The 14,994-nt window shown below is 46.1% G+C and overlaps 1 protein-coding gene across 1 annotated transcript in view; it reads left to right on the top strand.

Annotated features, from left to right (window-relative positions):
• Gtf2f2 (general transcription factor IIF subunit 2) overlaps nucleotides 1-4,919 on the top strand; it is a 119,312-nt gene extending 114,393 nt beyond the window's left edge. Inside the window, exon 8 of the mRNA XM_055609922.1 lies at nucleotides 4,436-4,919. Within this exon, the coding sequence (XP_055465897.1) occupies nucleotides 4,436-4,555 (120 nt within the window). The 3' untranslated portion in view covers nucleotides 4,556-4,919. The remainder of the gene's footprint in view (nucleotides 1-4,435) is intronic.
• The last annotated feature ends 10,075 nt before the right edge of the window (nucleotides 4,920-14,994 follow it).

Below are 14,994 nucleotides of genomic sequence, written 5' to 3'. Positions count from 1 at the left end.
CATGGCCCACACTAATGAGAAACATCCTAGTCCCATGTGATACTGAGCTCTACCTGTTTCTGCCATCCTTTCTGAATTACAGGCATGGAGGAAGGGAAAGTAAGGGGGAAAGTCGCTCGGTTTTTAAGTGTGCTTCTCTCTGCATAGAATTGGCCTCAGTTGAAATGGTGCAGTATCCATCCTCAAGGACACCTAAACAGGCTGGGGCAGGGCCCTTCCCAGGGCTCCTACCACACACGGAGTATGTGGTTCTCACTGTGCTTGCCTGTGTATATGCATGTCTCTACCTGATCCATTCTGCAAGGAACTTAGACTAAGGCTCTGCCCCACTTCAGTGGCACGTAGTCAGTGTTGGGGTAAACACTGGGGTGGATAGCAAAGCGGAACGGGATTTACAATTTTCAGTCCTCATAAAGTTGTAATATTTCATCTCTCAATTGTACTTTGTCTCCAGCATAATTGTGTGATTGGGTATACTTTACCACCTATAACTACAACACAGCTTTCATAATTAATGTCAAATTCAAATTCAAGTAATGCAGCCACTCAGTTTTGTTCCTCAAACTGGTCACCACCTATTTCAGAGAGAAAACTCCAAAAGTTCCAGAAGTAAAAAGGAATGGAGTTTGTGGAACTCATTTCTGCAGACCCTTGTGTCACCTCCCCATCTCTCTGCTGCCTAATCAAATGTTCAGGCACCCCTACTCACTCACATAGCATACTTGGTGATTACAGGGAGGCCTGGCAGGAGCAGGTGAACTAAGACGAGAGACACGTGAAGAAATAAGGCCCTGAAGTCAGTGTAAGCACAGAAAGAACCAAAGTGGGTTATTACAGAAACTTTGAAGTGTGTGGGGGTCAGGGAGACACTCATGGAATGATGAGCAGTGTGGAATGCAACTCTATGGGTTGAGATGACTGCTGACAAAAATTGTTCTGCAAAAGTGACATTGACCTCTAAATGTAAAGGCTAGAAAGTTCAGAAATGAGGAACGAGATAAGCATTACAGGGAGGAGGCACCTAGCATGAAGAACCCAGAAACACACAGCTAGAGAATGGGGTGGGGAAACAAGCCAGAGTGGGTGTCTCTGAAGGAGTCTGAGGTGAGACTTGCAGGGACCGCGCACTACTGGATGCTATGTTGCCTAGTTTGATGTCAGCTTAACACAAGCTAGAGATCTGAAAGGAGAGGACCTCAACTAGAAAGTCTCCGTAAGATCTGACTGTAGGGCTGAAGAGATAGAGATAGCTTAGCAGTTAAGAGCACTGGCTGCTCTTCCAGAGGACCCAAGTTTAATTCCCAGCACCCACATGGCAGCTTACAACTGTCTTTAACTCCAGTCTCAAGGGATCTGACACCTTCACACAGAAATACATGCAGGCAAAATACTAATACATGTTAAATAAAGAGGAAGGAAGGAAGGAAGGAAGGAAGGAAGGAAGGAAAGGATGGATATGACTGAAGGTCATTTTCTTCATTAGTGATTGATAGTGATTGTGGGTGGTGCCACTTCTGGGCTGGTACTCCTGGGTTTTTTTAAAAAAAAAAAAGCTGAGCAAACCATGGAGAGCAAGCCAGTAGCAGCATGGCCTCTGCATCAGGTCCCTGCCCTGTTTGAGTTCCTGTACTGACTTCCTCCAGTGATAGACTAAAATGTGGAAGTGTGAGCCAAATAAACCCTTTTCTCCCCAGCTTGTTTTTGGTCATGGTATTTCATTGTAGCAGTAATAACGCTAACTAGAATCTCTGTCCACATCTTTCTGAACATGTTTTTCCCTTTTGCTACTATTTCCTCTGTAAACACTGTGCCTACTCCTTGCGAAGTTGAAGCTGTTTCTTTGGTTGGTGTAACTGTTTCTTTGGTTAGGGTTTGAAACGTCCTAAAGATGAAGGCAATTTGAAGATGCTACCCTGCACAGTTGTGGCCTGGTTAAGTGTGTGGTTCCAGTTCTGTTTTGTTACTTGACCAGGTCAGTAGCTGTGATTCTCGTTCCCTTCTTTCTGTTGTAATAAGTCCATGTGCTTCATTGCCAGATGAGGGGGGACTGCATGCGAAACAACCAGTTTGTGGAGTGATGACTTTGTCTCTTTTTTCGTGAGCCTAGCCTCTCATTGCTAAACCATCTCTCCGTTCCAGTGAAGACTTTTCTTACCGTTTCATGTTGAACACTTTGCTGGCTTTCTGTTTTCTTGGCCTAAACTATAGATAGGCATACAACGTGAAGTCAGAAGGCTGCTTTTCTCTAGGCTGCTGAAATGCTCCTGGTGATTGCTGTTTGCATTTGGACCCACTGCAGTGCATTCACAACTGTGTGATTGTTTGTGCAACAGGATGTAGCTGCCTCACAATAAGCCATTCTTTGGAATTTTACAAAGATGCCATTCTTGGCACCTAAACTGGGAATCATTTGTGCCTAACCCATCATTTTCCATTTATGAATCTAGTTTAATTAGAAAGTAGTTTGTGAACAGTGTCCCATTTTTCAAGTGTAATTTGAAATAGCAGATGGCAGACGTGCCTATTACCTGCATGCCCAAGCCTTTATGCTAACTCATTCACACTCATTGCTTTAGCAGAGCCAACTATAGAAGGTGTGGGAGGCAGGCAAGCCGCCTGGGGAACCCAGGCTACGTTTGGTTCATTGCTGCCACCTGCTGGGGCCTGTTCACTGGAAGGCTGTCCAGCAGACAGAGCGGCTAAGCCTTCCAAGGACCTCACAGAGGCTCTAGGTTTTCCACCCGGGTGGTGGTGGGGCGTGCCTTTAATCCCAGCACTCAGGAGGCAGAAACAAACAGATCTGTGTGAGTTCGAGGCCAGCCTAATCTACAGAGCTAGTTCCAGGACAGCCAGGGCTATACAGAGAAACCCTGTCTCAAAATTTTTTTTTTTTTTTGTTAGGCAGCTTGTCTGTGGCTGAGTGGATGTGCTGCGTTACTCCAGATCAGCATAGGTAGGAATTTGACTGTTTGGTAACATACAGTGTCCTACTCTAGTAAGGTTCAGAGAATGAAGGCTTTCAAAGATCCTGGAGTGTCAGAGCTTCAACAGCCTCAAAGCAGACATGATGGAACTTGAGAATAGTTGAAGGAATCAGCTAGGGACTTGGACAGAAGAAGGAAGATCACAGATTTCAGGTCAGGCTGGATGGCTTAATGAGACCATGTCTCAAAAACAGGGCCAACTCTGGGTCTGGTAGCACTCTAGGGGCAGAGCCTGGGAGATCTCTACCAGCTTAGGGCCAACATAGTCTACGTAGAGAGTTGCAAGCCAGCCAAGGTTATATAAACAGACCCTGTTTGTAAAGGAAGAGGCCCATAGTGGATTTCTGAGTTCAAAGCCAGCTGGTCTACATAAGAGAGTTCCTAGCTAGCCAGGGCTGCATAGTAAAACCCTGTCTACACACACACACACACACACACACACACACACACACACACACAGTTGCTAAAGATCCACACTCAGTAAGGTTTATGTAGTTTTGCATGTGGTGCAGATGTTATCCTGGCAATAGATCCTCAACCATTAGTACCTCTCGTTTCATGCAGTGAGAACAGGCATCTTAATAACATTGTGTTCTTTGACACACATGTTCAGAAGTTAGGTTGGTTGGGTTTTCTGTGGCAGGACATACCACTTCTGAATAACTAGCTTTCCTTTCTCTGCTGGGGGCTACTGTTATTTGTGGTCAGTATATTGTGGGTGCTTTAGTGGGTTCTGGCAAACAAAGGCAGAGTTTTGTAGTACACTTTTAGCATAGTCATAATTTCTATGACTCCAGTAATCATTTGCTAAGCAGGTTTTCAGGAACGTAAAATAACATAAGCCAAGCACAAGAAGCCTGTGCCCTCACAGTCGGCACGTCTCATTATTAGTTCTTAGTCCTCTCCCCGCTTTGGCAGGCTCAGGCAACACAAAGATTGTACCTTTCCCTATTCCACAGGAAAGGAGTATTCTGAAACTCAGATTTGAAGATCTGTCTTAGGTCCTGTCTTTAAAAGAAAACCCATCTTAGAAGTGGGAATTCTAGATACTTGTCGTGTGCTTTTGCTGCTTGACTGTCACTTCCCATGAATGCTCCTGAAACAGCTGGTTGCGGTCTGTGGTCTGGGTCTGTTAAGTCATCAGAGTCAGGAGCAGATTGCTGTCCAAATAATTCAGTAAACATTGACCAGCCGTTACTAAAAGTGTTTCTCTTTAAACCACTGTTTTTATTCAGGACTTCCAGGCCTTTGATGTGCACAGTTGTGTGTTTAGCAAGGTGTGCGTTGTAGAAAAAAAAAGAAAAAACGGTTTGTTGAACCTCCTCATAGAAACCCCACTTGACTTTTAAGAGTACTTTTTTGTTACTTCTGAGTATTCAGTGTATTTCATTTTAAATGTTATTTCCTGTCTTGATAATCTCATCTGTGGAGCTGTTTTGTTTTATTTTTAGGGATACCTGAAAGAAATCTTGAAAGAAATCGGCATTCAGAATGTAAAAGGGATTCACAAGAATACATGGGAGCTGAAGCCAGAGTACAGGCATTACCAAGTAGAAGAGAAGAGTGACTGAGAGAAGCCTGTGCTACAACAGTTAGCAGCAGCTCACAGCTCATGCTGAGCGCCTGCTGACCGGGCAGACACAACCGACTGCTTCTGCCTTCCTCTCAGTAAACCGTTAAAGCTGGCATTCCATGCAGTTTCCTAAGTGTTTTTTTGAAGAGAAAGATGTTATTTATAGACTAAACTTGTGTTAAACCATAGCGTTCAGCTGGACCTGCTAGCGTATGCGTGCGTCCAGCACTCGGGAGGCCGAGGCAGGAAGGTGTGAATGAGTTTGAGGCCAGCCTGCAATACACAGCAAGACCCTCCCCGTAAAAGAAAAATAAGTTCATGGTATGGGTAGGGTCTGGGAATTAAAACTGCTTTTGTCTCAACTTTTCAAGTGTAAATGGGATATTTTCTAAATGAAAATTGTATCTCTGAGGAACTAAGGTAAAATCCAAAGGGAAGGGAGAAAGCTGGGAGGGAGGGTCATCAGCTACAGAAACTATTAAAGGAACACTGGGTTGAAGTTCCATTTTCTGAAACTGAAGAGGGAAGTTATGTTATCCCTTTCTTCAGAGATAATGTGTCAGCTCAAACGTGCAATGATAAAGGGACCCATGTGCTCTGTACTAAATGGCAGCTTTCATCACTGGCTTATTTTACCCGATACTAGTAACAGAAAGGGACAAAATTGTGGAGAGTTCGTCTTCATTTTGTTTGCTTTTAAAATAAGAAATTGGGGCTGGAGAGCGGGCTTGGAGGTTATGGCACAAACTGCTTTTGCAGTGGATGACTTTGGTTCCCAGCATCTAAGTCAGTTGGCTCTCAGCTGTCTCTAACTCCAACTTGAAGGGATCCATGCTCTCTTCTGGTCTCCATGGGCACCTACACATACATGTTTGCACATTCACACAGACACATAAATAAAAAAAATTTTAGTGGGGGGGCACACTTTCTATTATTTATTATTTATATAGCATTCTGTCTGCATGTGTGCCTGTAGGCCAGAAGAGGGCACCAGATCTCATTATAGGTGGTTATGAGCTACCATATGGTTGCTGGGAATTGAACTCAGGACCTTTGGAAGAACAGCCAGTTCTCTTAACCTCTGAGCCATCTCTCCAACCCAAAAAATAAAATTAAAAAGAGAATCTCCTATAATAATAATTGAAAATTAAATACCTTTCAGTTTCAGAATATATCTCTCTAACCAAATATAAGGTCCTTGGAGACTGGCTTTGGCCTGAGAATTTTGCTTCCTACCCTTCGGCCAAGGGTTAACCCTTTGCTGTCAGATTCCATTGCCGGCTAAATCATGGCTGTCAGGGTGGTGCAGCTGAGATAGAAAAGGCTGGCACAGTTTCCTAGAGCATGAAAACACCTTCCTCTCCTCGTCTTTAGTTGACTGGGTGGAAGTGGGACATGTACACAGGAGTTTCCTCAAGACAAAATGTCATGTATTACAGTAGTCCAGTGTCATACCTGTAAAGCAAAAGACGCTTCAACGAAGCGAGCACAGTGAAATGTTGCTTAGAGCACATTTCATCCTTTGCCTCTGTATGCCTGCAGCCGAGCAGTTCAAATGCTGAAAATGTTGGACAATTAAAGCAAGGAAATCGTTTTTTATTAAGAGCAAGGATCCTACCACTTTTTTCTCTTTTAGTGGCAAATCCCAAAATTCTGAGGTTGAGTGCCACTGTTCTAAGAATGTTGTCTTTATCCTCCATGTAAGATACAAGTCTGCCTATGGAAGGTGGCCTTAGTCCCCACCCACCTCAGCTGTCCTTTCCTGCCTCCTTCTGGTACAGGACCTGAATGTGGTTCACCCTTGTCTCTGCTTTTTTTTAAATCTTTTATTATTTGACCATTTAGTAATTTACTTATGGATTATATCTACTCCAGCCTTTACTCCCCTCTACTTCTTGATTACTGAAAGCCTCATATCCAGAAGCCCACAGTGATGGCGTGCTAGCTGCAGAGCTGAGTGCACTAGGTACCTGCCTTGTGCTTGGTAGATTATACAGTATGTACCTTCCCACAGGACTTGCTGCTTTTGTTCTACGGGACTTCCTGAAACACAAGGATGCCTCCTCTGCTCAGAGTTTTTGCTCTGTAGGTGTTGGTAGTTATGATCTCATCAATAGAACACTTAGTTGGAAGTTACTCCAGACTGGTCTCTTGACATTGTCTTACCTCTGGTTGCCATTTCTCTGATTCAGCCATGACCTGTTCTCTACTTTGCCATTCATGTAATTAGTGAGACTCTCAGAAGCCTGAGTTGATGAGTTGACGTCCTGTGAATATCCTGGAACACCTGGGACTTCCCAGAGACAGCACAGCCTTTGGAAGGGAACACAGAGTCTGGATCACAGCAGTCAGGGAAGGGAAGACCAGAGGCTGCCTTTTAGCACTGTTGAGCACACTCCTAAGGAGCCTTTGTTAACTGGATGGAAAGAGGAAAGGTGGGTTCAAGAGATAGATGATAGAACAGCATCAACCTACCTTTAAGATGGTCTGCTGCCCACCCAGACATCCTCTAGCCCACAAGTGACACCCAAGACACAGCTGCAACATTAGTGCACGCTCATGTCCGTGTTCAAAGGCATCTGTGAGATGTGAACCTTCAAAGAGACAGCACTGTGGCATGAACTTGAAAAGTAAATGCCTCTCTTTCCATGACGATGAAGGGGGGACTTTGTCAGTGGTGTGTGTTTGACCAGTGTGTTCTTCACATAAAAGATTTGCAGCAAAACTGAAGAACTCTAAGAACCAATGACAAAAACTACATGGTTTTAAACGGGCAATAAGTGTAAACATACATTTCTTAGAGAGTTGGCTCAGTAGCACATGAAAAGCTGCCCAACAGTCAGTGGTTCTTAGAGAAACAAAATTAAGACCACAAAAACATGCTACATGTCTGCTGGGTTAGGTAAAACCTTTCTAGGGAAATTTGACCGTATCTGGTGCAGTAAGCAAGGAGAGCAACCAGAATTCCCAGGCACTGTCCATAGTCCTGCAGAAAGATGCCTCATCAAAAGATGAAGCTTCTTACAGAGTTAAACTTGCTACTAGGAGATGAAGATACGTGTTTTAAAAACCTATAGTTTTTCGAGGCATGGTGATGTACACCTTTAATCCCAGCACTCAGAAGGCAGAGGCAGGCCGATCGCTTGGTTTTCAGGACAGACAGGGCTACACAGAGAAACCCTGACTTGAAAAACCAACCAACCAAACAACAGTCATTATCATCATCTACGTAGGTTTAATCTCAATCACCTGGAAACCCCCCAGATGTGTGCCAGACAGATCATGCTGCTGTAGTCACGAAGTAGGGCTCTTCCCACAGTGAAGATGAAGGACCGATACAGTTGTCTGGATCTCAAATACAGTTGATGTGACCACCTACTGTGCGCTTCCATCTAGCATCTTCAAGAGCAGAACAAGGGGGGGAGACGTAGGCCAGTCTTAGTGTGTGTATGCTCAACTACTGAAAAACAAGGGAGCTTTGGGTAATGAAGGTGTTGAGTGCGTCTGTGATAGGATATCTGAAAATTTGTTCCACGTGTTTAAAAGGTGCTTTACTGCACAGAAATCAGGTATGGTGACATAAGCCTGTAATCCCCCTGCTAGCGTAAACTAAGGCAGGAGGACTGCACTTCCAGACCGGGCCATGGAGCAAGAGCCTGCCCATAGGTAATTTTAAAGGGAGGGAAGAGCATGTGTTGAGCCTACTTTATTTGTGTGTGAAAGAGAGACTGACTGGGGAGTTAGCGTCAGACCTGAGCACACTGCTCATGCCCTCCGCAGAGCAGCCGGTAGCCCAGACAAGGCCTAGAACCCGCTCTTACCTGAGTAGTCAGGGTTGTAGAGCTGTGCTACCAGGCCCCGGACTACCTGACTTGTTAGAAGATTCCATAGAGAGGACTGGAACAGTGTCCACCAACAGGGACGGTCAGGGAGTGTGTGTCATGGAAGGTGTACAGCAGTTGGAAGAATATGGTGTGTTGTGAACTGACAGGATCTCCTACGATTACATAGAGCAACGCTGTTTCAGAGCAATGTCACGGGCTGGAGCATGACTCAAAGGCTAAGAGCACTTGTTCCTGCAGAGGACCCAGGTTTGGATTCATAACTAGCCGCAACTCCAACTCCCGAGCAGCTGGTGCCGTGCCTTCCGGTGACCAGACTCACACGGAACACATACATAGGCGGGCAAAAAGGCAAAACACTCATACACATGAATCAGTAAATACGAAAACTTAACAAATGATAATTGTGGGGGATTGAAATGCTGCATGGTGTGAACGGGATAAACTTCAAAACACGTTCTCCGAGATTGCTGGTTACAGGAATAAAAATAAAACTAGCTAGTTCCATATGCCAGGGGAAACATGCCTGACTTACTGTGCTGCCTTTGGGGAGACAAGAACACAGGGCAAGACAGGGTGTTTCTCACTGAGTCTGTCCATTGAAACTATGCATTGTGTGTACTGGCGTGTCTCCAAGCTCAAAGGGAGCGTGTGACTCTTAACAGTTACCTAGCTCAAGGCTATTCCAAGAAACACATGGTGTCCCATTACTTCTCACCTGGGCTCTACAGTTAGCACATGCCTCAGACCCTGCCATCGAGCAAGAATGTCCTCCAGGGGACTAAAGGTGAAGAGGATAGCCATGTTCACTGGACATTTAGTGAGTTTCACACACGGGTCCTGAGCTCCACACAAACCTGCCAGCGGAGTCTCTGGTGTCACTACTCTGAACGGATTGCCTGTTGCCTTGGTATATTTTCCTAGGGCTAATATTCTGCCCTTTCAAAGGGAAGACTGTGCCTGGCCTTAGCATTAGGCCAGGAAGAAGAGCTACAAAAGGCCAACTGTGGCGTGAACGTCTGTCAGTGATGGGAGAAACCCAGCTCTACCTTGATTTGTCAAACGTTTGAGAAAAATGATCCCAAGTGAGCCACTGTAGTAAGAGAGACTCAGAACTCTGAGCCCCTGAAGTAGGATAAGAGAGGGGCTGACAACACTGAGCTGCTGGAGTGTGGGATAAGGGAAAGAGATGGTTTCCAACCAACAGATAGTCAAGCAGTGTCTTGCCAGGCCCGGTGACATGTGCCTTCAATCACAGCGCCCAGGAGGCAGAAAAAGGTGTAGCCCTTGAGTTGGTTGCCAGCCTGGCCTACTTAGCAAATTTCAGGCTAGCCAGAGTTGCATGATGGGAGCTTGTCTCAGAAGGGATGGGGGTGGGCCAGGCATGGACAGCAGTGGGTCTCAGTCATGGAGCTGAAAGGCCTGAACTCAAGTCAAAGCTTTGACTATTGCTGGCCCATGCAGTCCCCACTCCTGCTTCTGGCCTGTGGAACCTAGCAGGGTGAGACTGATTCATCCCTGGTGCATACAGTTGTTTTTTGTTTTTTGCCAGCAAAGGCTTCTCCGTTGCAGGAAAGTGTGATGACTGTTCACACGCTGAAGAGACCCAGAATGGCTGCAGGAGGGCTTTTCTGTTCCGGTATAGCTATGGGAGGAGGGAGTCATTACTCACTAGGCTTCCTACCCTGTTCCGAAGGAAAGCTTCAGTACTCTCAGACATCGTTGGCAGGTGGAGCCTCAACGGCGTCAATCAGCCAGCTCTGAGATCACATTCTGTTAAACACCTACACAGATCCGTCAGAAAGCCGAGCAAGCCTTGGCTTGCAAGCTTAATAAGTTGAAATGAAACACTCCCACGTGTGAGTTCAAGTTGCACATGCTTCTCTTGCAAATGGATGCCAGTGAATTGACTGGGCAGGGCCAGCAAAGACAGCCAGCGTGGTTCTGTATGCTGTTTGAGACAGTCTTCCCGTACTGCTCAGGTACTGCCCTAAGCTCCCAGGCTCATGCCAAACTCATGCCATGCCTTCCAAGTGGCCAGGACTGCAAGGTACGTGCTACGGAATTAAGGTGTGGTTGCTTGGACTCGAATCCAGGGCTTCACATGTGAGAGTGCATTCTATCTGTCACTGGTCTACATTCCCTGCCCACAGGATGGCTGGAAATAATAGTTCAAATGGCTCTTTTCAGCCACTTCCAGTTGAATCCTCAAGAGAAAGTGCATGTGTTGATCAAGGTTCGGGTATCATGTACCCTTAAAAGAAAAGAAGCCAAGACATTACAGTCTGTGTTTCACGTGTTCCAAGCAGTGTTCCATCTGCACCAAATGTTTAAGGTGTCACCCCTGTCAGTCACAGAAGATGGACAGGCTCTGGCTTGAGGGGAGCGGTTGTGTGGAGGCTGGTGCAAGGTTACCTTTGTGCTGTGGGGGCGTGTCTTAGTCACTATCCCAGTGCTGTGAAGAGACGCCATGACCAAAGCAGCTCTTACAAAGAAAACATTTAATCGGGGGCCTGCCTACCGTTAGAGAGGCTAAGCCCATTATCATGGCAGCAGCTCATCACACTAGAGCAGTACTGAGAGCTACATTCTGATCCGAAAGCCAAGTCAGAGAAAGAACTGGGCCTGGCATGAGCTTTTGAAGTCTCCAAGCCCACCCGGAGTGACACACTTCCTCCAACAAGGCCACACCACCTAATCATTTTCACTCTCTGGTGACCAAGCATTCAAATACGTGAGCCTGTGGGGGCCATTCTTATTCGAACCATCATTCCTGGCAGGTGACCCCTATGTTTGCACATTGTTAGTGTGTGCTAGTAAGGCATTGTCAGCATGTCAGAAATGAGATCGAGCTCTCCGTCTCATTCTGCAGACACAGGAGCCGGAAAAGCACTCACACCACTTGTCCTTGTAGTAGTGGGCCACAGGCCTCCAATGCTCCAGGCACTATGGCCTCCTTCAGTCCATGGATTCTCTAATTCACGGGGTCACCAGAATCCCGGTGGGAGATGAGGACCAAACATGGGCTACTGACCCCTACTGAGGCACACCCCTTGGGAGGAGCCCCCACCTTTGGATTCCCACAAACTTCCGTAATGACTGCTGATGATCAGCCAAGACTCCTAACAACTGAGTTTGTCATACAGTGTCAACTAGACAACTAATATCATTCATTAGTCCTACAGTGTCATTCGGTGGAGGGCTTCCTGGTTGTGGCCTGCTCATCAAAGCTTTACTGGAGAAACTCTGGCATCCTACCTACTCTACATCTGTGCACCCCCAGCCCTGGGAACTCCGGTGTGGACTGATAGTGTGAACCTTGACCCCTTAGCAGGCCTTCCTGCTAAGGTCATGCACAGGGGAGGCACAGGCAGGTGGACCTCTGATTTCAAGGCCAACCTCTTCTACAGAGTGAGTTCCAGAACAGCTACACAGAAAAACTCTGTCTTAAAAAAAAAAAAAAAAAAAAAGAAGAAGAAGAAGAAGGATGAACAAGTGTTTTGGGGCTTCACAATTTGAAAATAGCTCGAATTCAGCCTGGCCTAGCAACACTATCAGCTATGGAGTTTGCTGTTTACCCTGTGCTGGCGTGGCTGCCTGAGGCTTAGTCCATAGCAAATGGTGGCACAACACTGGCCGGGGAACAGATCCAAATTCAAAACTCAGAGTGCAGTTTCCGCAGAGTGGGAAGCACCTCCTACCATCAAATTGTCGAGTTGAGCCTGTTCTCAACAGTGTCAGAAGACCGGAGAGGAATCTGGGGTGGCTTGGCTCAGCGTGTACCACAGGGCAGACAGCCAGTAAACGCTCTGCATGGGATCTGCTTTCCAGGCTGTCCCCTGATAATAACGGTAGCCTGCAGGGCACAGATCGATTTTTGGTTTGGGTTGGTTTGGGTTGGTTTGGGTTGGGTTGTTTGTTTGTTTGTTTGTTTTGTTTTGTTTTTTGAGACAAGGTTCCTCTGTGTACACTATCCTGTTCCTGCCCTAGATTCACTTTGTAGACCAGGCTGGCCTCAAACCCACAGAGATTCGCCTGCCTTTGCCTCCCGAGTTCTAGGATTAAAGGCGTATACCACCATGCCTGGCTCTCACAGTTCACTTTTAGCCACTTCACGGGAAACGGTTGAAAACTCATTAACATGCAAAGGAAGACAAGGGAACGTGGTGCTGGTTTATAGTGACTACCTTTATCAAAGGGACCTAACAGTAACTCTACTTTGGGATGAAACAATCTCAAAGGGCTCAAGCCCCAGCTCACTGTTTTCCAGCCCTGGAGTTCAGGTGCCTCTGTGATTGAGTGCCCCCTGCCCCACACCCAAGGCCACCAGAGCCGCCAAGCACATCCTGTTAGCCCCTGCTGGCCAGCCCTGAAGTTCCCACCAGTGTCTGTCACTGTGGGTAGGTAACATCTCATGTTCTTTCTCTGTCTGCTTGACTACATCTTCTGTCAGCTCAACCTCAAAGGTCTGATGTCCATCTCTGAGGAGACCATAGTTCTGGGAGGAGTTGGCATGAGGACCTCTTCTCATTCCTGAGAAGGCAAGTGCTTCAGTCGCTTGCCCGCTGGAATACATCCTGTGAAAAAGTAGAAGAGTGGGGCCAGTGAGATGGCTCAGGGGGTAAAAGAGCCTGGTGACTGAGTTTGAATCTAAGGGCTCACATGGTGGAGGAAAAGAACCAACTCCCATGGGCTGTTCAATGACTCAAGTATGAACACACACATACACAATCTAATCTTTAAAAATTAACTAGAAGGATGTTTGACACAGAGTTCTTATCCAGAATAAAACTAGCATCCCTGACAAACAAGGAGATGTCTCTGAACCTGGTGAGACCCACAAGGAACTGGGGACATTTTGTTTTACTACAACAGCTAATATTCTGGTCTACTCTGCCTTTATGACAAAGCACCATAGAATGAATGGCCTACACACAACAGAAATCTGGGCTGGTGACATGGCATTTCCAGTAAAGGGACTCGCCACCAAGCCTGATAATTTGAGTTCCATCTCAGGGTCCCACATGGTGGGAGGAGAGGACCAACTCCCAGAAGTTTACCTTCTGACATCCACACATTAGCTGGAGTCCTGTTCAGGAAGGGCACTAACCCTGGTCCTGAGGGCTCCGGCCCATGACCTCACCTTCCAAAGCCCCGCCTCACGCCATCACCATTTGGGAGAGAACACCAATTCCAGGACTGCTTAGATATTCACTTAGTAGATTGTTCACACTGGGAAGAAGCTTGATGTGTGATTCCATAACTTTTACTTTGAAAGATGAATAAACCTTATTTTGAAAACAAGTGTTTGCTGTCTTCGGTCCTCAGCTGAAATGACTACACAGCTCTGTTATTTTTTTTTTTTTTTCAAAGTAGAGGCTACACCTACACAGGATCTACTTTTGGGAAGAGGGTGGTTAAAGCCACAGCTCATGAAGGCTGGCTTGCCAATCCAATTTAAATTAGGTTCAATAGCAATTCTAGCGTGAGAGCTGAAATCACTTATACTGACCTTGAGCTTGTGTGGTAAAATAATAATGTCCGACAGACAGTTGAGCAAGATGTAGGGTTTGTGGGCTACCTTTCTAAGAAGGTCTGCAAGCTGGGGCTGCCTGACCATGGCAGCTTCGTTTGGTTTTTCTGGCCCTTAACACTGCCTCTCACTTGGCTTCAGGGAGACATGATGGCTAAAGGCAGCATTCTAGATTATAAAGAGGAGAGAAGAAGGATATGCTGGACCAGCCAAAACCAGTTCAAAACAGGCCAGGCCCCTTTTGAGAGCAATCAAAAAGAACCAGAAGAAATCAGGCCAGAAATAACCAGCTTAAGGATTATTATAAGCTGAACTCCTAATCACACTACTTCCGAGTATCATGTGTAAATAATGCATTGTCATATATAAACAATGATTATGGGGCTGGAGAGATGGCTCAGCAGCTAAGAACATACACTGCTCCTCCGGAGACCCAGAGCTTGGTTCCCAGCACCCACACAGGTGACTCACGTGACTCACATCTGCCTGTATCTCTACATCCAGAAGCCCCAATGCCCCCTTCCAGCCTGCACATGTCTCTGTACACACACACATACACATAAATTAAAAGGTAAAAATACAGTTCTTAAAAAAAAATTGCAATGGGGCTGTTTCAGTAGTTAAGATGCTAGCTGTTCTTGTGGAAAACCTAGGTTCAGGTTCCAGTTTCCACATGGTGCCTCACAACCATTTGTAACTCCAGTTGCAGGGGATTTAATTCTTCAGGGCACCAGGCATGTACAGGTACACATACATACATACATACATACATACATACATACATACATACAGGCAAGACACTTGTACACAAAAATAAGTAATAAAAATATTTTTTTTAAAGTTTGTATATCTGTGTGGGGTATTGTGGTGGCACATGTTTTTAAATCCCGGCCCTTGGGAGGCAGGGACAGGTCAATCTCCGTGTTCATGGTCAGCCTGGTGTACTTAAATGAGTTCCTGGATAGCCGGGATTCTCTAGAAACCATGTCTCGAAGGGAGAGGGGAGAAACCAGAACGCCTATCTTAGAAGTGTAAGTGATGCTTTTGGGTGGCGGGATCACT

The sequence above is a fragment of the Psammomys obesus genome, unplaced genomic scaffold (assembly GCF_907164565.1).
Source record: "Psammomys obesus unplaced genomic scaffold, mPsaObe1.curated_primary_1811, whole genome shotgun sequence".
NCBI lineage: Eukaryota > Metazoa > Chordata > Mammalia > Rodentia > Muridae > Psammomys > Psammomys obesus.
This window is presented reverse-complemented; position numbering and strand designations above follow the sequence as displayed.